Source organism: Ptychodera flava, chromosome 21, assembly GCF_041260155.1.
Source record: "Ptychodera flava strain L36383 chromosome 21, AS_Pfla_20210202, whole genome shotgun sequence".
Classification (NCBI taxonomy): domain Eukaryota; kingdom Metazoa; phylum Hemichordata; class Enteropneusta; family Ptychoderidae; genus Ptychodera; species Ptychodera flava.
In genome coordinates, this window is record NC_091948.1 from 26,345,295 (window position 1) to 26,372,042 (window position 26,748).

Below are 26,748 nucleotides of genomic sequence, written 5' to 3' on the forward strand. Positions count from 1 at the left end.
GGCCGAGCCTATTTAACGAATGTGACGTTCCGTAATCAGTGGTTATTCAGCTAAACTTCTACGCCTTACAGGTTCACTGGTACAATTTTCATTTATCTCAAATGTAATATCTATGACAAATTAGAACATAATCCACTCTTCTTCTCGCAATGACCTAAGTCCATAAGAGCTTAATGCGAGAGTTATGCCCTCTGTTTTTCAATTCTCCAGGGCTCATAAAAATCAAAAGACAAATAATAATTTTTTATTCAATTATTGCGATAACATTTTATAATATTCGATAAAGATTTACTAGTTTCCGGGTGTAATCTAGGATTTACTCTTTCCGGTGAGGGACTTGAATTTGAGCTCAAAATGTCTCTCTCAGAAACAGTACGTATGAACATAAGCAATTAAACTCTGTGAACATTTAATAGTACTTTAGACACTGGATTACGCTTAATTTTTCGACCGCTCTTCACACATCTTGTTTGTATTTAACAGAAGAAGAATCAACTGTCGAACCAACAAGCTGGCCTTATTGGTGGACACCAACACCTGAACGTAAGTTACTGTAGTGATTTTATGAGCAGATACTATCGGTTTGTCTCTGAATTGCTATGTCGAAAGATTTTTTTGGGGGGGAAGGAAAGCTTAGTACACTGCCAACCTTTTAGTCCTACTTTCACCGACGCGGAGTGGATTATGTCCGTCCTTGTCTATCGTCCGTCGTCCGTCTGTCGTCTGTCAACAATTGAATTCTTCTTTGAAACTGCTTTTCTGACTGCTTTGAAATTTGATATACAGGTTCCTTGTCGCGACTTTAGCTAGGTTTGTACAAATTGTGGTGAAGTTTGCATATTTGTATTTTGGGGGCAATTTTTTCCACTTTTGGTCAAAGAATCTACTTCTCTGAATCGCTCGACCCCAATTGCTTTGAAATTTCATATGGATGACCGAATTCTGTGAAACTTGCATATTTGCCCTTTTAGGCCAATAGATCCCGTTATTTGTTCAAAAACTCTTCTTCACTAAACTATTTGTCCGATTACGATTGGTCAATTTTACAAGCGAATGAACCACGACAGACAAATGAATAGCAAAACCGCTTATATCTCAGACAAAACGGACACCTAATGATATTGTAAAAGTATAGGAGTGAAAATCTGCACTAATATGACGTGTTTCGAAATAGTCAGCATCCATCTCCAATACTTGATATCTACCTCAAATTTCTAAATAAATCTTACCCCCTCAGACATATTAATCAATTTGAATGCAAATGTACAGTAAGTGAAGCGACAGCTGCCGTGTATTTGAATGAAAAATCCTATTTCTATTTCTTACAGCCTACATCTGTGGTCAAACATTTTATCTTTCTTACTTCTGGGATTATGCCGTAATTGAATCGCCAAACTATCCAAGTAATTATCCGAACAATGCAAGATGTGTATGGTTTGTCCACGCATCTTATTCGTGGAGATATTTGGATGTTTGGTGGGATGACTTCTGTACCGAAAGTTGTTGTGACTTCGTATCGGCTGGTAATGGCAATGTTCCAGGACAAAACGTGGTGATTAACCAACATTCTGGATGTAGTACGCCCTCTTCCTTCTATTCGTCCGGTGATACCATATGGATTACCTTCACTTCGGATAGCTCAGTCATCAACAGAGGATTTCGTGTGTACGTTAATGACGAAGGTAAGTTGATGATTATCCTTCACATTTGCTTACTATAATGTACCCATTAGCGCACTTGATAGCTCGAAATCTTAAATTTGAAGACGAAATTTCTGTTTGACGACAAAACTGTCACGATCGCCTTAAATCTAGTCAAGAGCAGGTCTTATCTTCTGAACAGTTTTATTTATTTATTTATTTATTTATTTATGTCTTCATTATTATGTCTTCATTATTATGTTTATTGATTTATTTTTATCTATTGATCATAAAAACCACCTCGATGAAAAATTTGACAATCATTCTTCATCTGGTAGATAAAGTAGATATTTGAATGAGGGAAGCGACTTAAATATTGCAATTTTTTCCTAGCCGTTCGTGTCCCAAATTTCAGTATCTCACCGTATTGATTTTCCACACTTCTTATTTTCATTGTTATAGAACACTTATCGCGTATACTGTTTCTGAACTGAAAGCAGAAAGTTACTCATTAATTTCACAGATCGTGAAAAATAATTCAAAGCGTTCATCTAAGTTTCGTGTAAAATTGAAGCAGTACTGCAGAGTCATGACATTCTTTCGAGTAGCAAAAACGAAAAGTGAAAAATACTAGTTAATTTTCCTTCTTTAAACGTTTAGTCGGTAAATCAGTTTATGTGGAAGTTATTTCAAGAAGAAGTTGCTTTGAAATCTACACCCGAAGAATGTGTTAAATTTCAATCAAAGAGATCCCGCTAATTCTTCACTTTTACCTCTTATTTCTGTCCATTTTTATCTTCAACTTACGCCATAATAAAACACCGTACTATATTTTATTAATGTAGCTCCCCAGCCTTCATATACTACGCCCATAAACATACATGTATTTGTCTACCTGGAATTGTAGGTCCGACCGTATGGCCGGGTACTGAAGGTAAGTGCAAACGATTATCATAGTAACATCCTTGTTAAGCAATAGCCGTATCATTCGGGCCTATATACATACAGGCTTGATTGACTGACGGTCACGTAGCAAGACATTGGGCCCATTGCCTCCGGTATTACCTCTTTCATTTCACCAAAACTCAAAGTCAAGTACTATAGGAAACCCTTCTGTTTCTGTCGTAGGTGTTGCGCAACACTGGTAGTTGCATAGGCCTTATAAGAGACATTGCATTGTCTTGTTTATCACTAATACTATAGCTCGGGCATCTGGCTGTCAAAGGTGGCCGCAAATCACTGATACGCATCTGTTACTACAGGACAACTGAAGACCGTTTAACTTTACACACATATACTTGTAATCTCACAATGCTTGGTAGAGTGCATCATCACACGTCATGGCCCCAGCTTAAATTTATTTCTACTTTGATCAAGATTTCCCACCGATAAAGTTATAGAGTTACTGACATTAATAACGTTAATAAATTAAAAGGCACCAGCATGTTTTGTCTAGATATAGCAGCCGTCATGAGTTTGTGTCGAAGGTCACCGTCCATGCGCAAAGAACGCTAGTTCAAAATCGCATGCGACATCGTTGTAAATCAGGAATATTTTTATTGTTTCATTGCTGTCCATTGGGCCACAATTAAATCTTTGGTATACAAATGGTATAGACTATGACTCGACTGTAGAAGTCCTAGCCCGAATGAACGGGCTCACAACATTGCGCAACGTCTCATCATCGATAGGGCGCCCTCTGTTGAATTATTTTGGCACATAGTAACCAGATCGTTAGGACTCAATTAGTCTGGTTCCCTGCCCCTTTCGTGAGTGTAGCGCAGCCAACGGTAGAAAGGGGCAGGGAACCAGATCAGGACTCAATGACTGGACTCAGCCTCTGTGTTGGGCGCGGGTCACGCGAGGACGCGGGTGGCGCCACACCTTTATTTTGGTCCTCTTCGTCAGGTGAAAGTGTAGCGCCACCGCCCAACAGAGAGGCTGTGTCACCGAGACTATATCATTCCAAACAAAAGTTTTTGTGCTCTGTCGTAGTTAAGTTAGTTTTATTCTTTCTTTAGTTATTTTTCTTTTCAGTGTTATTTACTTAGTGAGGAATAAACGAATTTACGACACTTCTGAAGTTGAGTCATTACACCAAACCTATTCTCCACATAGTTATTCATCTCTTGTGTCTACAACATAGCTTCAGTTGGACCGATCCGTACTACTTCAAATGATAGAATTTTCGGTTATGGGGGGGGGGGGACACGGAAATATCAATACTTTTAGTTCACGCACTGAAGGACAGATTGGGACTGGTTATGCACTCGACATCGCTATCAGTTACAGTACGAAGATCCCGAGAAATTCTGGAAGTTTTTGTCCGATGATGCTCTGTTTCGTGCATAGGAGAGGGAAAGAAAACTAAAATCATGTGAACACCGTGATCAGACCAAGGGATAAAAATACCTTCGATTGAATGATTAATTAATATAGCATCTTCTTTTTACGACCCTTAGTTTCTTATATAGTATTCCGGTATATGAAATCAACCCTCATGTAGAGTTGCATATTTTCTGTTAAATATAAAGAATAAATTCGACAACTATAAAGACAACCATTTTAATATATCGAAAACCCTACTCTGCAAATTTCTGAATTTTAGGAAGGCGATGAAAAGACAAATACATAAAAATGCTGAGGGAATCATAGTTATATTAAAGCGTTACGGTACATCAAAGTGTTCTGAATCGATCACTTTCACTTTGGAAACAATATCTAATCTATCTATCACTTTTCAAGTTCACTGTCGCATAAGTACGATAAAACAGAATAACCAAGAGCTTAATTTCAGCATGACAATTCAGTAAATTCTTTTAGGTAAACAAATATTTTGGTAGTCAATTTCTAGGTTTTTTACACCTTTTCTACGTTTACTACATTTCTATTGTGGACGTCTTTCACTGTGCTTGATTATTTTTCTATTACTTAACAGGAATTACATCGGAAGATTACCGTACAACTGCTGAGGAGACAACTGAGGAAGCAACGACCTCGATGGAGGTAACAACACGGGACTGGTGGTGGCAAACTACTGATGATAGGTGGCGCACTACGCCCTATTGGTGGGATACCACTCCGGGAAGTGAGTATAACAAAGCTGTCTCAGTGAAGTTAATGACTGATAAGGCCAAGGTTGAGTAATACCGTATTAATGTTAGTAGGATCCATTATGTAATTGATCTACAGGCTTTGATGCAAAGAAAAAATCAAGAGATAGCGATATTATTGACAATCGAGAAGGCGTTAGCATGAATCCAAACTTTATTTGCTTGTGCGATTTTATGGATGAGATCTTAAGGTCTGCTTTGCAGGAATGCAAGTTTAATCGTACAAGAAACGCATCCAAGGAGACTCTTATGAAAACGATCAAAGATCATTTTACACCTACAGTAGATCTTTATGAGATAAAGCAAATGGTCAAAGATGCTTATGCGAAGATGCAAACATGCAGGAAAAATATTACTGTGATACAGTGACGTAAAATGAAATCAACCTGAGATATATAGCACAGCCCAACTGACCTATTGCAAAACGAGTAAAGTCGTTGTGTCACATTCTTGAAGTTTTTTGAAATTATCTCTTTTATCTCTTATACAAGAACAAGAAACATTTTCTAAAACAGGAGTCGTTAGTATCTTATCTTGCAGAATTACGTGAGCTCAGTGATAAGTTGTAAGTATTCTCGCGAATGCAGAATGTCTGTCTTAAATTTCCACATTAGAACTGGCAAAAATGAATTAGAATCTGTTATTTGTAAAAAGACCGAGAAGTTTACTGATTAGTGTGCAGGTCAATCCTCGCTCTTGATCATGTGCATCACAGCGGCATTTGGTATGATCCGCCCCATCCGCCCAACATATCGTAAATTACATTACACCGGCAGTGAGATTCGATCATCATCAAAATGTTCGATTGAAAGAAATATAAGCTTAAGTTTGTGAGGATTTAGCGATGAAATGACCGTGTACTGCAGGAGGCCTAGGCGACGGCTAGCGGCTAGGCATAGCTTACATGCATGGGGATAGCACTCGATCTATTTTATATTCAGTTCACTTTCAAATCTTTTAAAAACGCAGATATCATATATTAAGTACTTAGTCAACACTGGGTTTTAATATGAAACCTGAGAAATACCACCCGATTTCGCTAATTTGACGGTTGCCCCTTACGATCAGAACGGAGGAGAGGTTCGAATCTTGCGCTGGCTTTGTTTACGGATCGAACGTTTGCTGATCGCAACGAGCGTAGTAACCAGAATAAAGCTAGTTCTGAAATGCACGCGATTACCCATATTTGGACAAACTGTGCCTAGGCGTGACAAGGCAAATTATTACACAAATGTGAGGGCGTCTTTTCCCTTAGCGTTACAATGGAACTTGGCTCGAGGTATGTGATAAATCTCGGCATTTGTGAAAAAACCTTACATCATTACAGGCGACCCTTTTAATTATTCAGAAACCATGTACTTTTAAGAGGAGCATTTTTACATGTTTTGAACTTGCATGTGCACTCCATATAGCTCTTATAGCCGCCCATATAAGCTTTCAAATTATTAGCTATAAAGAAGTATCGTTACTAGTATTAGGGCCTATATCAAAATAAAGATTGAAAAAGACAATTCCCTGGTAATCATACACCTGCTTCGCGGCTACTTATGCTTTGCAGTATAAGGCCTTAAAATAAATTCTTTGTTTGCCGTCCGCATGCGGGTAGGTTTTGGGCGAAATCTGAAAAACAACACAAGATCGTCTGCTCAAAAATACGGCGTCTTGTGCCTTTCTGTTATCCGCAATGACGCATCCAGAGTGCAATCATGCAGCAATTTACTTATATGTCGCAAAAACGTAAATGCTGTAGATCTTTTCATTAAAATAGACTATTTATCGTAAAAGGGTGCATCGGCTGCTGTACTAAAAGTGTACACCTCCATTTCCTGTTTTAGCGAACATGTATACCGCAGTACAATTGATCGATTGTTTCACAAGCTGATTTCTCCCTCAAAGTTTTCATGTCGGCGGAAGGGTAGAAATTTTTTGGGTCTTCATAAAGACGGATAAAAAACAATTATGTACTGGTTTGGCTTCGAATAAGAAACGGAACTTAATTTCCATAAAATTTTCCGCGATCCGGGATTGATCACGATATTGGATTTGCATCGAGCCAAGCAGGTACAGTGAAATTTTCGTTGTTGAATGCTCCAAATAGTTCGTACGCAGTGTGAAGTTGCCTTACTTTGAACATTTTTTTCTGCTACCAAACGATTTGGGTCATTTTATAAGCCCGGATTAGAATTCAGTTGTCAAAATAGCAATGTCCATTCGGCATAGGCTGTCTTTACAAGTAGAATATTGACATTTAGTATGCATTAGCGCTGATCACTGAACGTAATTTCTTTCCTTAATATGTTAAATAATATATTGTTTCGCTTTTTCCGGAAGAACGATGAAAATAAACCTGCTAGCGTTATAATGCATACTAAAAGTTACACTTCATACGAATTATATGACTCAGGCTACAACGAGCTGCAACAACGCAGCAACAAAATTTGTCCGAATTTCAGGCAGCGGTGTCTGATGTCTCCGCGTCACGCAGCTAAATTCAGTAACAAACCTAAAATCGCGATCAGCGCTATTTGAAGTAAGATAAAAATAGTTGATACGCAGAATTCAGAACTCAGAATAAATAGCCAAAAGTTACAGCTAATGGAGAATTTAACTCAACTTGCTCAGGACTAGTATTATTTGACACTCGACACTTGAAAAGGAGGATTTGCATTCGAGGCTGTTATGATTTGTTCAGCTACCCACTCTTCTTACTGTAAAAATTGTAATTTTATGGAAGGATAGTAGTTTCACCTTTTACCAAGATGTTTAGCATTTGTTTTCTGAGTGACAACTACATACTTTGTTATACTCAGTAACTTTTGCAGTTTAATATTTGAAATTTCAGGTTAGAACACTTTTTGTTCTACCCCAACATTAGGAAATGCATATTGTACAGTTTGCCAAAAGAACTATTACTATTCGTTTTTTGCTCACGTGTTCACACACGTGAGCATATGTCGCAGTGATGTCTGTATGTGTGTCTGTCTGTCTGTGTGCCTGTGTGTGTGTGTGTGTGTCTGTCTGTCTGTCTGTCTGTTTGTCTCTGTCTGTGTGCTCGATATCTCAAAAACGGCTCATCAGATCAGAATCAAATCTGGTACACACACACACACACACACACACACACACACACACACACATATATATATATATATATATATATATATATATATATATATATATATATATATATATATATAATATTTATTTCGATAACTTAGGCCACCAGCCTATCGTTACAAAGTCTTACATAAATTATTTCCTGAAGTCAAAGGCTTACAATGTTTTTACACGTGTCATACAAAAATGTACTGGAAATTCTGAATTGATGCACTGGTTCGATACAGTAAAATGCTGCAATTATAATATTTGTTTCCTTTTCTGTATGCTTTTCACAATGAATTTTGCCAGAGAGAGTAAGGTCTTTTTGTTTTGACTCTTCATTATGTAATAATTTAAAGTATGGTATATCCTGTAAAAAGTAATAATGTAAATATTTTTGTCTTAAAGTGTGGTGAAATGCACATTCCAATATAAAGTGATACTCATCGTCTATCCTATTTTTATCACAGAATTTACATAGTCTTAGACCCCTATCAATTTTGTTTTCACGGCCTCTTACCATTTCTAAATTAGTTTCTGTTGAACACCTGATTCGAGCAATTGCAAAATACAAGGTACTTTCTGGTAAGAGATCAATATACCTCTCTGGTTCGAGAGTAGATTTAAAGTTGACATAATTATACAGAGTTTTATCATTCAAGACATTCGTGTACCATTCTTGGTTGAGGTTTCAATAACTCTCATCATAAAAGTTGACAAAAGTAGTCTGGATCCCTATTTTTTGAGACAACCGGTACATATATAGATTCAGTTTGCAAATGGCAAGAACTGATTAGTTTTTGGCGGGTGTTGCTTGCTTACTTTTTGCTTATTTGCATAATTAATGATTTTAAAAAAAAACGGATATACATTGAGAATGACTGAACACAATCTGATGAGATTTGCTACAAATGTTGATCACACCAAGATGTATCAGCCGTGAAAGATATTAAGGGTTGACATGAAAGATAATTGCTAGTTTGCATATTTAATGAACTTTCCTAATTAGGGATATATATCTGAATTGGTTAGATTAAAATTGACGAAACTTGGTATGTATATTAAAGATACTATGATATTAACATTATTGAAAGTCGTTGAGCATTTTCACTTCAGCCAACTCCCTATTTGCATATTAAATAAACGTTTGAAATTAGGGATTCATATTTGAATTGACTTGACTAAAATAAATGAAACTTGCTATGTACATTAAAAATACTATGATATAACATTATTGAAAGTCATTAAGCATTTTACTGCAGCCAATTCCTTATTTGCATATTTAATGAACTTTCCTTATTAGTTTATATATCTGAATTGACTCGACCAAAGTTGATGAAACTTGCTATGTACATTGAAGATACAATGATATAACATTATTGAAAGTCATTAATTAGTTTTACTTCAGCCAATTCCTTATTTGCATATGTAATGAACATTTCTAATTAGGGGTATATATCTGAATTGACTCGACCAAAGATGATGAATCTTGCTACATATATTTAAGATACTTTTATACAACATTATTGAAAATCGTTAAGCATTATTACTTAAGCCAATTCCTAATTTGCATATTTGATGAAATTTCTTAATTAGGGTTATTTATCTGTATTGACTAGACTAAAGTTTACGAAACTTGTTATGTATACAATGCAGGATTCGGGGCACAATTTTTTTTTTCGCCGAGGTCTCCGCTACGTATCGATCGGTATCGGGGGTAGCGGAAACCAAATAATCTTGGAATAAATAGATTTCTAGCCGTAATGATGTATTAGTACGCTGGTACAAGTTTTAACGATTGTATGACATAATAGAAAAGCCGGACTTTTTTTCTCTATCTTACACTTGACCATTGGCGTCACATTGCCTTTGACTGTGCATTCAAATCCAGCTTAGAATACCTAGCCCAGTCCAAACTATCAATAATTGTTGTATCTTAAGGAATGCTCTTTCCCCTATATATTTCCTCTTGTCTACATATATTTGAAGTTTTCTATGGGCGTGGGTGAAAGAGATTTTATGATATTATATCAAGTGAAGTAAGAATACTTAGATTATGAGTTAATATTATAGTATTCTTGGGAGTTTGAAACTAAATCTTGGCTTATAAATATATAATTTTAGCGAGACCTAGAAAATAGAAGAACACTGTAGTCTCACCATATAACCATACTCCTACTGGCCGAACTCGCAACTGGCCGACCTCTTTTTTATTCGGCCCGGCCTGGCCCTGCATCAGAATTACATAGCGGCCGCCGTGGTATGCACAACTGCGGCCGCTGTGTTAACCACACACTGTGCCCTGAATACCGTGCTGTGTGTTCCCGGCGTTATACGGCGTCCCACCGCATACAATGTATCTGTCGAGCCCATTCAGGTGCGTTCCAGACGTTACAAGATTCAACTAAAGTCTTTCAAAGTGCTATTAGCATCGAAAACTCTGAGGACATAATTTCGAGATGATAATGATACAAGTTTCATTCATACCGAAGTAACCGTTCCGAAGTGATCGAGACGGTCAGGGCCTAGGGTCGAGTGACTTGTAGAAGCCGCTGCAGCTCACAAGTTACCCGCGACAAAAATGGGAAAGGTTATAGCTTCATAACAGCCGCATAGTGTCATATATGAATACAAAGCAGTGGGCACTTACCACTATATCCTTCTCTAACTTGAACGAAAACCAGAACGTAGTTAGTGTTCGGTAGATCATTGATGTAAAAAATAGACATCCATGGGTAGATGTACCACGTCTCTCCGGGACCGTGGCTGTACAGTCGATCCCGCTGGCTGAAGTTGTTTGCACTAGTTTTCTCACAAATGGCAGACATAACCATCCGAGCTCAGAATATAGTGCGTGCCGTGTTGCGCTTGATTGACACGTTAAAGGTTGCTAGTTTGGTGTAATTGTTTGACATTTAGCAAGTACTATACTTTTAAACAATTGCTAAGTAGATAAAAATAGATGAAACTTTGAAATTATGGTCCGCTACCTCCGCTAGCCTTCGCTACCCCAAAATCTCATTTGCATAAATGAATCGTGCCTCATATCATGCAATAATTGTTGTAATGTACGTTAAAGATACTCTGATACAACATTATTGAAAGTCTTTTAATATAGGGTTATTCACAAAATACAGCCCTGTATGGACGAGGGCTCAGTGAGTGACGTATTGGACTAGCCGAAGGCGAGTCGAATACGTCACTCACTGAGCCCGAGTCCATTCAGGGCCGTATTTTGTGTATAACCCTATTATTATTCACCTCCCTCCATTAATCGTTCGTATAAACTAATTCTATGGTAAATTTGAGGGATGCGGCACACGCGATATGAGTAGAACGCGCGCGATTGTTGAAATAAAATTGCTACAAACCCCTGAAAATTCGCGTCGCGCGTCTCCCGCTGACTATAGCATCATTCAGTAATGGCTAACTCTCCAATAACGAATCTGGCTTCTCCTCTTCGAGGACGAAGATGACTTTATCACACAACCAAGCGGAAGAGGTACAAAACAAGAGAGCGACTTATGAAGGAACCCAATTTGTGGTTCAGAAACACAGATAAGATGAATCACTCAATCACAAAACCAGTTTACTGGGCACCCAGATCACATGACTAGGGTCAAAGCACTATCGATTCACCGGTGTCTCGTCATGTATTCCACACAAAATAACTGCAATGATCCTTTTATTCACCATATCGTAATATTAAACAAACTTGGTAGAGCCGATGTGTGAAGTTGCCCTCATTTTCCTTTATATTGTTTGAATTTGTCGCAAATATGCTTTGTATCCATAATTGAGATCTTGTATTTTAATGAAATGATTTTGCTTGTGCCTTTGACCACCTAGTGCATAAACCTATGCCGGAGACAAACTATCTCCGTAACACAACCAGTTGATTACTATCACACACTATACATATGGTAATCTATGTGCTGGTATGGTGTTTACTGCCACTGCTTATTATGGAATTTATGTTAAGACCCACAGTTACCTTCTCTAACTATTTGTACCTGTTGTATATATATACAACGTACAAGTATAACTTTTGTGTCAAAGCATTGCTTTCAACGTGCTTAATGAAGACCACAAGAAATACTGCATTGTAAATGTAATAGTTGAGTTTTATTCTTGTGACCAATAAACCGATATTGAAAAGTTAAAGTTTATGGGATTGATATAGGTTGTGTTTTTTCTCTGTGTTAGCTTTTTGCTGGCTGGCTGGTATGTTTTTCCAAAAATTCAAAGACGGCAAACCAATAATTTATTTTACGGCGCCTAATCCAATGAGACACGCAATAAGACTCGTTTTTTGTCATGTTTGAAGCCACGCTTTTAGCGTGAAATGGGCTATTTACATTATCTACCAGCATTATGTTGTTTATTTTAATCAAACATATAATCACGTCGAAAGCATGGGGACATCGCAAAATCGATCATTGCTACCTCACTTGCGAACTACTTGTTTGCGTGTGCATTGCACATTAAAAAAATCTAGAATATAATTTTACTGGTATGTTCCAAACCAGTGCACAGTAGGTTGGTTGAAATATCGTCGATAAAGCCTGTACATTGTATATCAAGGTGCTTATTTTTGTTCGATTCGCGTAAACCTCCAAATTGTTTTCGTCTGTGCAGCTTACGAGTGTGGTGAAACGTATTATCTGTCTTACTGGGACCATATTACAATTTACTCACCGGACTATCCTTTTAATTATCCGAATAATGCAAGATGTACTTGGCTTGTCCACGCGGTTTGCTTCGTGGAGGAAACTGTATGTTTATTGGGGCCACTTTTGTACCGAAAGTTGTTGTGACTTTATATCGGCTGGTAATGGAGATGTCCCAGGACAAAACGTCGTGATTAATCAACATTCTGGATGTACTTGGCCGCCCAACTTCTTATCATCTGGTGATTCTGTATGGGTAACCTTACATCGGACAACTCAGTTACCAACACAGGATTCATTCTGTACGTCGAAGAGACAGGTTAGTTGTCGAATGCCAGTCAACGACGTATTCCTCTGGTTATTTTTCGTCATTATTAATTTCGTGTTTGCACGATTTATCATTCTTTTATTTGATTGTCACATGGACCTTTTACTTTCGTTGATGGACGATAGAGGAACGATGCAGATGTTTATTCTTTCCTGCGCGTACATCCCTTATAAATATGCGGCTTTGTGATAGCTTGGGGACTTGAACATTTTTTATCATACAGAGGAGGCATTTGAAATCTTTTGAGAGAATTGAGGGGGAAGATTTCAATCCCGATTCCGCCAGCCCCCTCACCATTATTTGTGAACGCAGCCCTAGTATGCCTTATTTTCTGAAACGCATGAGATAATTTATTCTTGTGGTGATAAAAAAATGCTAAATTTGCTTTATTTGTTTAGAAAAAGCATGGTTTTCATTCCAATGCTCCACAATAGTTGTCAGAAAATAGGGATTTCTACGGAGAGAATTTCGCTCATAAGGGATACGTTTTTGAATAGCAGAACAAAATTTGAACATCCTAAAACTTGGCACAGGGTACCATCTTACGACAACGTAATTATATTTAAACTGTGATGACATCATATACGACGAAACTTTCTGTTAAACAACTCTTACTGGAGAATTTTAAGGATTATGATTCAAATCTGAATTCCATTTCGACATGAAAAAAGAATAAAAAAGAAAATATGACGTCGCAAGCCTTGGCATGCGTTGGCGTTGGTGATACCGCATGATAACTACATCGTCGGGCATATTAAATTTTAACGGTTCATTATGTTTTTGTCGCAGATTATATTATTACGACAGCAGCGACGAGCACAACTGACGGTAAGACACTTGGAAATAAAGGTTTATTCTATCAGCTGTCACAATTGCTTTTGGATGAGAGTTGACCATATATATTTTCATGGACTCTTCTCACCTGACTATATGATACATTTCGCGATCGATTGAATTTGTCTACGTCATACTTCATAAGTGCTGCTTCGAATCTCCCCTTCATCAGGACAGTGCTTTCATGTATTAAACATTTTCGATCGAAGATTACTATGTTTATCCTTCGACTAAAATTGCTGAAATTACGAGATAGCTTAAAATCTGTTCAAGTTCATTGGTATTTACCGTAAATTCAAATTCAAGAGGGTCAGTTACTAACAGAGTTAAACTTAAAATAGAAGATCGGATTATGGGACAATTCTCACAGTTTTGGCAAATATTATTTGACAAATTGAGAACGTTTATATGGTGTATTGTATATCTGTGCTCTAATTAGTATTTGTCATTTATGAAACTATGAGTATTGGTTTGAAGAGAAGTGGCTCAGTTAAGTGTTTTGCATTCACGATTGTCATCATTTACATGAAAGAACAGCGGAAAGCAATTAGAAATCCTAAAATTTTACGTTTAAACTATCTCGTTTGGTGTGCTAAACAGAGGGAAGAAAGACATCTCACTTTGTATAGTTCAGTGTGGTCAGAGCTTTGGATTAAAAATGTCTGTCATGCTACACGGTGCTATACTAACCCCTTCCTTCCCATTCGCCAGTATTCAAGTACCGACAGTCAGTCGCACATGAGTAATAACCCTTACGCCAGCTTCTATGAAGACAGAACCTGGCCGGAATTATTTTAAGCACAGAATATGGTTATTTACTAAAACTGTCCAATCTTATAAATCCAGGAGCGCAAGCAGCCCCTAGACAAGGAAGTGCCGATTATACGTCTATAAGTGTACATCCGGTATTTGGAATCTGTATTTGAAAATGATATTTTATACGTGACATCGATGAAAACAACACTTAAAGTCGTAAACGTCTTTGTCGCATGACTATTGCACAACAGAATCACAAGGGCTTTGTCAAGAGTGGCAATTCGTGCACGTAAGCAAACACTGTATAGTGATTAAAACGAATTTTACGAAGATACAAGTACACACAGGTCACCTAGAAACTTGCTATCGTGGCTTTTCATTAATATTTTTTCTATCACTTAATGGAAATTACAACCGAAGATTTCATAACAACTGCTATGGAGTCGACAGCCGAGGAGACAACACGTGATTGGCGTGGCAAACTACTCCTGACTGGTGGCTTACCACACAAGATTGGTGGGATACAACTCCCGGAAGTGAGTATTACAAAACAGTGTCACATGCACAGAATACCATGAGTAGGCCATGTGGTGTGATTTTTACATATTATTATTATTTGCATCGAAGGCAAAGCCCATAAAAATATTTGAAAAAAACACTAATAACTTAAAAAGTACAATAAGCAGATAGTCAGCCAAAAGAATAGTGAAAAAATCATGTTAGTGAATAATGTTTCTCCAATGCCTGCACTTGAATAAATGCTCTTAACATTAGGATTTTCAGGTCTTTTAATTCTAAAAATAAATTCAAGGTACATTTGCGGAATTCACAGCAAACATAGACCGTGCACTACAACGCTTGGACAAATTAATGCTGCAAGCAGCATCACCAGGGCCCAAACATGATGTTATTTGCAACAACAGTAATCTTTGATTCGGTTTGTTAGCTGAGAATGTTTGATCCTTGCTACTCTATATGAAACAATACAAGTTGTCCAGACTTTTTTGTCAGCCTTAAATTAGGTACGTACATAATTAAAGAGGTGTACTTGTTCTGACAGTGATTAGCTTAAGCAGAACCTTATTATTATTAATAAATGTACTACGCCTGTAATTGTAGCAGAGATACAAGAAAGTATTTCATAGGTTATCAAAAAGTTTTCGGCTAAAAATTTGACCATTTTGACATGGAATAGGAGCCTAACTTCTGTTACTTGTAGTTACTGAGATACATGAAAGTAGCTCAAAGGTCATCGAAGGTCATCGTACTTTAAAACCATTGTCTCAGAACTGGTCATCATCCGACAAAAACCTGAACTATATCCCTAATAGTTGCAGAGATAGATTTTAAATCGTCAAAGGTCATTTCGAAGAAAACATTTTGTCTTAGTCTGATCGTCATCCAACAAAAAACCAGTCCTTCTCATGTTCTGCGGTGAGTGTTTATAGATGTATAAGCATTGTTGAGATGTTTTGCGAATTCAGAGATAATAGTCAATCTGATGCATGATTGCCATCGTGTCGCCTCATCTAGGAGCTGATCAGGTCTCAGATTCACTATTATAGAATTAAACCATTGAATGACAGGAAGACATCTTCATATTCGAGCTAACTTTATGCCCATCAACTACGTTATGTTTGTCAACTTCACATAAGAATTCAATGATCTTTGACCAAAAATGGAATATTCCAAGTGTCTCGAAAAAGCTTCAAGTTATTCAAATTCATATTATAATACATTTTTTCCAACAAGCAGACCTTGAACACCCCGAAATATTTCGACATTGTGTCCTTCGAACACCCCTCATAATCAGTTTACAAGCTTGTGTTAGCATGGTGCACACAACAGTTACTTTTGACGTTATGTTGACTCAGAATATGTTTCGGAAATCACGTGATTAAGTTGCGACAACCAATTCCCTCCAATGCAACTAAAGGACACAAAATTCGATAAATATATCATGCGAAATATCAGGTATGTCGGAATATAGGATCAATGCATAAAACTTCCTGACATATAAACTCTAAGCTCGATGTGTGCACGAATGGTTGTCACTTAAATTTAAAGTTTCTAGGATAGTCCTCGAAGCTTTATCAATTACTATCATCGTAGAATCTGATAAAGTTGCTTGGTGACCATTTTGTAGTTTATCCTGTATGTTGAAGAGCTATTCTGAAGATGTGCATTGCCGGAACAATTTCTCTCAAACTTGGCGAAATTCCAATGCATTTAGCATCATTTAAGGAATATAACAGTGTTCGAGGCGGCCCAATTTAATTACTTTCACGTCAAACAACCAGAATCATTTATGTTTAGGCGCTGCTTTTTTGCATATTTGCAACTTGCATGCGGCACACAGCTGCTGTAGCTGCCTTTATAAGTTTTCGAATCATAGCTGATTCAAAGGAGTATTGTTACCTTATCTATCAAAACAAAGATTGAAGAGATGCAATGCCAGAGTAAACATGCAACTGCGGAGTTATAAACCGTTATGGAAGTAGGACATCTTCTTTTTGTCATGTTTGAAGCAGCAGTTTTATCATGCAATGGGTATTTGACGTCCCCTTTCAGCATGACGTAAGCGAAATCATGTCGCCGAGTCTTTGAACATGGCATAATGAGTATAATTCCTCACTTGGAAGCTAATTTGCGTGCAAGTGCATGCAGATATGTTTTTTTAAAGATTGTAGAAATACTTAAGCGGCTTGTTAATCATACAATTGCTTTCGCCATAACAGCATTTTACTAAGTTACCGCTATAAACTGTCAAAATTAAGTTGTAGCTTGCCTGCAATATCGTCATTTCTCTAATTCACGAAGGCTAACCTATGTTTGTCTATTCAGCTTATGAGTGTGGTGAAACATATTATCTGTCGTATTGGAGCCATGCTAGGATTGAATCGCCAAACTATCCAAGTAATTATCCGAACAACGCAAGATGTAAATGGTTTGTCCACGCAGCTGCTTCGTGGAGATATTTGTCAATTTGGTGGAATGACTTCTGTACCGAAAGTTGTTGTGACTTCGTATCGGCTGGTAATGGAGGCACTCCAGGCCAAAACGTGGTAATTAACCAACATTCTGGATGTAGTACGCCCTCTTCCTTCTATTCATCCGGTGATACCATATGGATTACCTTTACTTCCGATGGCTCAGTCACTAACAGAGGATTTCGCGTGGACGTTTATGACGAGGGTTAGTCATAAAATGTCATTGTTATATTCTGATTCTATAACCTTTAGAGTCCCATCATTGAGTAAATATCTTTATCGGAGGACACAGAATCCAATAATAATAATAATAATAAAATGCAGACTCCACTGACCTCAAATGTTATTTGGTTTATGACAGCATAACTGTTTCATATGAAACGGGGAAAATCTGGCACCAGCAAGTCGTTTGTTCTACAAAAAATATCTAACGGTGATTAAATTTAATAGGAGAGGAAGGCTTCTACCCTGCAGTAATTGTGTGTGAAATAAACCTTGCAGAACTACAGTTTCTTCACAGCTCCAGTTGAATTTTGTTCTGGTCTTAACTACGTTCGCACGCTCACACTGCGTACACCCAAAACACCATATTAATGGTAGGTTGCCAGACGCCGTCACCGAGTGCCAGCCGGTCTCCTTTATTCCACAAAAACAAAAACTGTGTCGAGCATTACAGACAGAAAAGTACTTTCTGGGGAAAAAATACATAACAGTACAACGCCCCTTTCCAGCGCACAAGACCGCCCAGGAAAAACCAGACAAAAAACAAACGTATATTTGAAAAAATCCTGGAAACCTGTACCCGACGCTATGTCAAATGCGCTTAGGGGAGGATTCGGGTGTCATCCTTACTTGTCGACATTAAATGCAAACTCAAAATATTTTTAAAATTTCATAACTCTGCATCATCAATAACACCTAATTTTGAAAGTGGCTGCACAAGCAGTGAGTGCTGGCCTAGAATGGTCAGCCTAAACACCTGGCTTACGTTAAATACCCCTAAACACGTGACCAACAGACGCCTTAGCTCTGATTGGCTGTCACTACGACGTTCAGACAAGCATTTCCCGCTATACAACGAACCGCGGGAAATTTTATGTCTTAACTACGTTCGCACGCTCACACTGCCTACACCCAAATACCATATTAATGGTAGGTTGCCAGACGCCGTCACGTAGAAAAACTAAAGAACGGGAAGGGAAACGCCCCCCCCCCCCCAATAAAATTGCTACAAGCCTAACTTTTGGTCACCTGAAGCCGATGAGCAAGAGAATCAACAACGTAACCATCTTTGGCCGTGTCGGACTTCCAACGACCATGACGCTTCCAGCATCTATCACCAACGTCAGCATTGGCCGCCGCTGTGGCACCCCCTGCCCTCAATGAATGCAAACCCAGGCGCCGGTCAAGACCGCAAACTTCCCGCAAACGACCAACAATGGTTTCCCGAGCCCGTGTATAGCTCAGTTTTTTGTTTTGCCGAATTAACCCCCTACCAGACTTGCAATGAACAATGGGCTTAAAAAGAAAATCAGTACTTAAAAATCAATTGCAGCAGCAGACGCATACCTTTGTAACATAGCGTGAGGGCAAGCAACGGAAGAAATCTTAGCAATAACTACACTATCACCCTGACGGTACTGGTCAGTTTTGCTATGCAAAATACACACACTTAATGATCGAATTCGACTCTAACGTCGCAACAACGTAAATTGCTTGCTTCATCAAAACGCAAAAAACAGAAAAACATAACAAAATCATACACAAATCACGTAAAACTAAAACGTCTGTACTGTTCTTATATTTCTCGCAAAGGGCACGGACTTCCGACACTGTGACTGGGTCCCTCCGGATCTCGTCGGTTGACGGATACGCTTTGCAGTTTCCATTAAATTCACAATGAATGGATGTGTTGTAGGATCAGAATGACCTGCTACCGTATGAGCCCATTTGATACTGTACACGTGGCTGAAATAACTGCAGCTGAAGCCTGAGTTTCCAACAGGTGTGTGACGAACAAAGCCACGTGGATGGGATTGGCCGGAAGAGCTCCCTCTCCACGAGAACAAATAAAATTCGTCCATTTCTGAAAATAGGCAAAATATTTTTCACTGTTCTGTCGCTTCTCGACTGCAATAAATAATGGGGTAGTTTTCCCTGCAAGTCTTCGCAAGTCTTCATTTTGAAGGCCGTCACTGTTGACCTTGTGGCTATCTGCAACCGTAGTGACGCCTTCCTTTAAGTTTGACCCTGCAATATAAATGAAAACATCCGAAAGTGAGGAATATTCATCGGATGTTTATCTAATATCAAAGGCCAACGCCCGTCATGACCCATCAAACCAATATGCATTGCAAGCAAATTAAAAGCTAAAACTCTGCCATCGAAAAGCCATTATCGCCCCTGCCTTTGCTAATTATGCCAACTTTAGGCAACACTCGAACTTCCTTCACGAAAACTGCGAACTTACCGTTATTAGGGCATAACAAGGGCCAAAATGGAGCAGACGTCCAGCGAGGACATACGATCGTCCCCTCAGCCCTGTCAGATTCTAATTTTGTAAGTGTTCTGAGAATTAAGTCCGGTGGCGGGACCAACCAATTATTGTCCGAACCCCAGTTCTGCGAAAAAGCATCCACTGCTTCCGTACCCGGACACCAATACAAAGAATTAAATCTTGCACACTTGGCATTGTAATCAGTGGCAAATCTATCCACCGAGTAAGGACCCCACTCATTATCCAGGGCCTTGAACACACTTACCTGTACACCCCAGTCATCAGGGTCTGTGCGCCTACTCAGACAATCGGCGTACCTATTGTGTTCCCTCGGTACCCACTCTGGCAGCATGTCTAACTGCAATGTTCGACAAAAATCATATATTTTCAGTGCCAGCTCCTGCAACTCTGACACGCAACTGCCTGCTCGCAGTATACGAACCACATTCTGGTTATCAGTGCACCATTGCACGCTTTGCCCTTTTAGGCAATTCTCGTTATTCCGCATAACGCGATACACAGCCTCAAGCTCTCGCCATGTAGAACTTTTCAGGCTTTCCACAGTCGACCACCGACCCATGGTTTCACTTTGCCCAACGTTCACAATATACCCACCGTAACCAACAGTTGATGCGTCACTAAATGCGCGCATAGCATGGTCGCTACTGCCAATCAGCGCCGTCCCGTTCATTTCACGTACATTCTTCAACCAGAATATCATCTCGTCTAAAACTAAACTATTGACGACAACAATAGAGTCCCAACCAGCTTTTTGCTCAAGGCAAGTATACATATAACGTGAACGGAGACGTACAAGCGGTCCTATTCCCCCTTGCATAGAGATGATATGACCAATGATAGCAGCAAGATCCCTTGCCCGAAACACGTCTTACCTGAAGCAATAGCTTGGATAACACCTTTCAGTTTCCCTTCTAGAATGCTAATTCGGTCGTCGGACACGAAAATCATTCCCTGGATCATATCTAATGTGTGACCTAACCATCCCACTATGACCTGGGGTTGCCATTGACACTTTCCTGGAGCTAGCAGGAAACCAAACTTCCCGATATCATCCCTTACCTGCGCACTTGCCTGGCAAGCGCCATCCATGTTTGCATCGCCCCCAATGCCATCATCAATATACATAATTACCTTGATACCCTGACTCCTCCACCAATTCACCATGGTACGGGTAACTTTGGTGAAGATATACGGCGCTGTGGAAATCCCAAACGGCAAAACTTTGAAAACAAAGTAACGTAGCACACCGTCAATTGACCAGGCAAAGCCGAGATACTGCCAATGTCCGCCAAAAATTTCAATATGATGATAAGCGGACTTTATATCAAAAGAAAAAAGGTGTGTACCCTTTCCGAACATCTGTCGAGCAATATCTACGCCCTCTAACCGAAACTTGAACTTGTACAAAACAAGTTTACGTGCCTGCAGTCAAGCACCAATCGTTTCTTACCTACCTTATTCACTGCTCCCGTCAAAGGATTCACAACACGAGGCACGCTGTCAACCTCTGCAACACAACCCTTAGCTAATAAATTACCTAATTCTGCTTCGACGAAATCAGCGTGTCTCTTAGCAGACCTATTGTTGTCCAGAAATACTTTACCGGGAACATCCTTCAAAGGTAACTTGTACCCATTGCGAATAACATCCAATACATAAGAGTTGGCCCCAGCTGATTTCCAAAACGCTGAAGCTGTTTTCAGCCTTCCAACCGGACTTACCGTAACTTCAGACAGGGCAGCCTGTACGTCCTTATCATTGTGTGCCCCGGCAATAACGTCCGTACACTTTAACTCGTTAACTAAAACAGAAGTTCGTTAACGAAATCTACATCAGAGTTGGCTACCACGCTACCGAACGGTTCACCGTCATCTGCGAAATTCAAGGCGGCAATTGAAAACCCAGAAAAAAACGAAAAGTCACTACATGTACGACTAACCTCATTTTGAGAAAGGTGGTACTTATCTTATTGGCTTCCTGTACCAACGGGCACTCTGAGCGCCAATGACCTGATTTCCCACATGCGAAACACGTGCCAGGTTTCCTATAACCGCCCTGATCAAGCGACGCCTTAGACGCCCCTCCGGCTCGGGTAGACGTTGATGCAGACTCCGAATACGGATTCCATCGGTTTCCGAGATAGAAACTTTTCTTGTTTCGACGCTTCCTGGATTCCTCCTTGTATTTCCTCTGCGCCCGAGCAACTGCCTTGTAGATCCTCTTTTCGTCATCGGAGTCCTCCGCAAGTTCGTGGGTTTCATATTCGTTAACCACTCGCCAACTCAAGTCTTCATTATCCGCCAAACGAATCAATTTCTGTCTATGACCCACCAGCTTCCTACCTTCCGCAATCTGAACTTTCGCCGCTTGTAGATTAGGATGATCACTTTTGATTTCGTCCAACTGACGAGCAGCTTCATCCATTTTGTCGGCAACTCTCTGGTTGTACTTAAATTGCTCCTCACAGTACTTCTTACGGAAGGACGGAGCCTCCGAATTCTTCATATCTCTGACCGCTGTTAACTGAGTGTCAGCTAGAAGTTTCTGATTAGCAGTTAGATCGTTCTTGAGCGAATCAAGCCGAGAAGTCATCAACTTCTCAAGATCACCCAAAAGTTGAGTGCTCTTTTGGGACACGGCTTCTGAAACTTGCTTTTGGATTAAGTCCTCAAAACCTGACAAATCGGATGCTGCCATGTCTCAAATTCCGTTAGCGAAGAAAAATGACGAGAATACTGAAAGTGGCTGCACAAGCAGTGAGTGCTGGCCTAGAATGGTCAGCCTAAACACCTGGCTTACGTTAAATACCCCTAAACACGTGACCAACAGACGCCTTAGCTCTGATTGGCTGTCACTACGACGTTCAGACAAGCATTTCCCGCTATACAACGAACCGCGGGAAATTTTATTTCTGTGCGCTTTTAACGCGCTCGACATCTGCCATAGTCAGTATGCGATCACACCACCAAATGTACGTACAGGGCATTCTAAAAACACAACATTTCCCACTTTTACATAAAATTTGACTTTGAAAAGTGTATAAAATCAATTAAGGTAATCTGAACATACTGTAATTTATGTTATTGCACATCATTCGTGCCAGTATTGCGGTCAACGCTACGCATCGCTACACATGCCAGACAATACATCTATAGTAAGATGTACTCGGAAGTAATGGCGGTATTTGATAAATAACCTCGCAGTATAACGAACATTTCATTAACGCTTACCTAGACTCTGTCACAGCCTCACTTTGGCTGAACATTACGGGTCTCTCCAGCCCTGATTTTAAGCTTTCTGTTGCCGCACTATTAATCGGGTTGGTAGAGCCCTAGGTTTACAACGCATGTGTCCTTGAACTAACTCAGCCAAACCGCTTACCAGCGTAGATAGTTGATGAGAATTCGAAGCTGTCACGGTTTAGGGGCATTGGGAAAGTCTGGAGGTTATCTTACTTTTATCGCTTTTTAAGGTAGTTATCTAAGAGGACAAACTTCGCACTTTAATCAAAGAACAACAATAATGTTCAATGTTAAACTTTCTCGCATGACGGCAATTTTCTACTTCAATTCTATTTCTATTCATGGTCACTTTAATTCGTGACTTAATTTTGAATCGTTATATGGTTAAAAATAGCGATGACCACACCTAGAGTGTTATGATGTTGACTATCAATACTTATCAGTACCTGTACCAAGAATAGAGCGTATTTTACTCAAAATCACTTTTTTCGCAAAGATACATGCAATTTTAATTGATTTGTTAACCAAGATTACAATGTTGGTCGGGGTACACCTTTTAGCATGGCAAGTAGCAGTAATTTTGCCGAGGAAGAAGTAAACATTTATGCAAATTTATGCGAATCATCAGATTTCCTGGCTTCTTTTCCCGTAATCAACATTTCAAAATATAAAAAATCTCCACTCTGGCCGCGTAAAATTTAAATATTATGTTTTGAACTTCTATATACATAACGACAATTTTGTTTGGCAATGAGTTCTTACATTTTGAACAAGAGCAGTTTCAGTGTTTGCTTATCATGATCTTAATCACTGTTTGAGTGTCAGTCTTTCAACCCCTTCATTTAAGAATGAAAATAGATAGGGCATAACAAAATTGTCATTTTTTCCTTCATCGATTCTAGTTGAAAATGAGATATGAAATTTCATGAAGTAGTATCAACATTTTTACTTGAATCAGTTTTTATCATGAATACCCAAATCGATTTTTTTACCCAAAATGTACTCCGTTCATCCGTCAATTAAACTATTGCTACCATAAAATGTAGATCCTTTGTCTTTTGAACAAATACGGGGGTTCTATGTCATCTTTGATAAGAAATATTGCTTTGGAAAACAGTGTGTTGGTAAGTACAACGCCATCTTGAGTTGATAATGAAAGAAAACTATCAATAAAGGTATGAAGTGTTCCGAGAGATGTCACTCAGAGTTAAGACAAAAATGTCGCAACAATGCATTTTATGATAATACTTTATCGATTTTCAGCAATACTCTATTGTTTGTCAGTAAATGGTATCACGTCAGAACAACAATCGGATAAAATCTATCATGACTGTCTTTGATAATTTCTCACTTTGAGGCACTGCAACCTTCTGAAATAAATTAGTTTAGTATACCTATTTTTCTGAAGATAATAAGGTAGTTTTTTGTATATCCTGATGGTAAATTAATAATGCTTAAATTTGTATCAATTGTTTAATACCGTGGCTCCAGATTGAACGTCTTGAAACTTGGAGGCGCACCATTATAACCACAAGGTTGAATACAAACTTTGATAACACCCCATATGACGCAATTTTCCATTTGAAGAGCTTTTATTAATGGCGTCATGCCTGTCCAATCCCTATTGTCACATAAGTGGATGTGTGAAGCGCTCTTGAAACCAGATCTTTTATATTTTGTTCCGAATTGAATTTTTATAAACTCAAGACATTCGCTAGAAGTTAGGCTTCTTTGGAACACTTTGAAGATTGTGATTCAAATCAGATTAATGCTCTGACATTAAAACAAACTGGCTTCATTCTAACCTCCCCATACCTAATTGATACCTATTGAATTCGGTGTGAAAAGGAAATATGACATTTATAAAATCTGGCATTGAATTCGACCTATTATAGTCGATGATACTGTCCAATAACAATCGTCGTATTCTTTTATATTCTTATAAATCTGTGTGTTTACTTTATGTTGCAGAGTATTGGTATTCGTCGGAAATGCCATGGACAACTGATGGTAAGATATATCTTACTGTATACGTGAAATATGAAAGTGAGAGCCCGTGAAGGTACTCAAAGTGAACTCCCATTCGAGCAAGTATGGTGACTGAGAGGTTCTAACCTGTGATAAGAGTGAATGATACATATTGTGATCGGTGAAATTTTCTGATATATACCTTGTCAGTGCACGAGCGTTCTGTTGTTTTTAGTAATTTATAGTATATAAGCGTAAAATAATTGACATAGTTGACATAGTTTGGGTTTTTTTGTTGCTGCTGGCGAACTTACATTTGGATTTTAAAATATTAATAACTTCACCAGCAACGGGATATCAATATCACAGGAGGGAATAGATACTATTATATTCTGTTGGTTTCTTTTTATTACTTAGTCGAATTTTCTTTCGCTTACACATTCGCTACATAATGCCTGCATGAGTACGTCGCTGTAACTGCACCGGATTGAACTCGACCTAATTAAATAATAACACACGCCAGCAAGGGAAAGATTACGATTTGTTGCCCGCCCAAAGGATTGTGCTCATAACGGTAACATTGATGATGCCCTCGTCGCGTACGTCATTTTTGTTGTCAAGTGTCGAGGCTTACCGCAGTGAAACGTTCCATTTCATGCTCGGTCGCAAAGCTATACGAAGTTGAAGGTCAGCGTACATTAAAGTCTAAAACGGAGACAAATGTTACAGCTTTTCTCTTATAATGTACTAAATGTCGTCTAATGCAAGTCAAGCTACCTTCTTGTACCATTTCAAACGCCATTACTGTACAGAAAATACCAAGCCACTATACACAATGATGTAGTAAAGCAGAAACGACGGGTACGGTTACGGCCTATATCACTGTACACTGCAGGGTAATATCTCCGCATGCGAGAGGGCTGTTTTATTCTTTTTTGTCGTATATCACGTGAGCCAATCATAGAAACCGGTATATCAGTCGAAATGCCATTCTGTCATCAATTTTCTCACACAGTTATCTGTTAACGTCAGAGTCTTCCCCATCATATGGTTTATTTTAAAACCGATGTTGATTTGAACGATTTTGCATGAATAGAATCAGTGCACCCGATTCACACTATCAATGCAGAACAACAAAGTGGCCGTGGTCAGTGTTGTTTCTGAACTTTATTATATTAGTGCAATGATTTCATATATTTTATGCTCTGCATTGAAGATTGCTCTTTTAATCTTGGCCGTGGTCAGTGTTGTTTCTGAGCTTTACTACATCAGTGCAATGATTTCATATATTTTATGCTCTGCATTGAAGATTGCTCTTTTAATCTATGCGTCAAATCTAGGCTATGCCTGAATTCTTCAAGATTTAAACTGAGTTAAAATTTGTTCTGATTGTACTGGTACTAACTGTGAATAAAGACTGGAATAGCAAAACTCACCAAGAAAGTTAAATTGATAATAAAGTGTTCGGGTTTTTGAGACCCGGTGCGTAAATCATTACCAATAATATTAATGGTAATATATTCTTGACAAACCAAGAATGTAAATAATGTTTTGTATATATTTGGTCAAGGAAAATGTGAGTTCTTTATG

General features: G+C 38.7%; 1 protein-coding gene across 1 annotated transcript in view; it reads left to right on the forward strand.

Moving 5' to 3' along the window:
* LOC139120939 (scavenger receptor cysteine-rich domain-containing protein DMBT1-like) overlaps nucleotides 1–26,748 on the forward strand; it is a 78,639-nt gene that overhangs the window by 11,046 nt on the left and 40,845 nt on the right. Inside the window, exons 8-13 of the mRNA XM_070685529.1 lie at nucleotides 484–543; nucleotides 1,329–1,682; nucleotides 2,548–2,574; nucleotides 4,579–4,728; nucleotides 17,285–17,635; nucleotides 25,162–25,200. Of these exons, the coding sequence (XP_070541630.1) occupies nucleotides 484–543; nucleotides 1,329–1,682; nucleotides 2,548–2,574; nucleotides 4,579–4,728; nucleotides 17,285–17,635; nucleotides 25,162–25,200 (981 nt within the window). The remainder of the gene's footprint in view (nucleotides 1–483; nucleotides 544–1,328; nucleotides 1,683–2,547; nucleotides 2,575–4,578; nucleotides 4,729–17,284; nucleotides 17,636–25,161; nucleotides 25,201–26,748) is intronic.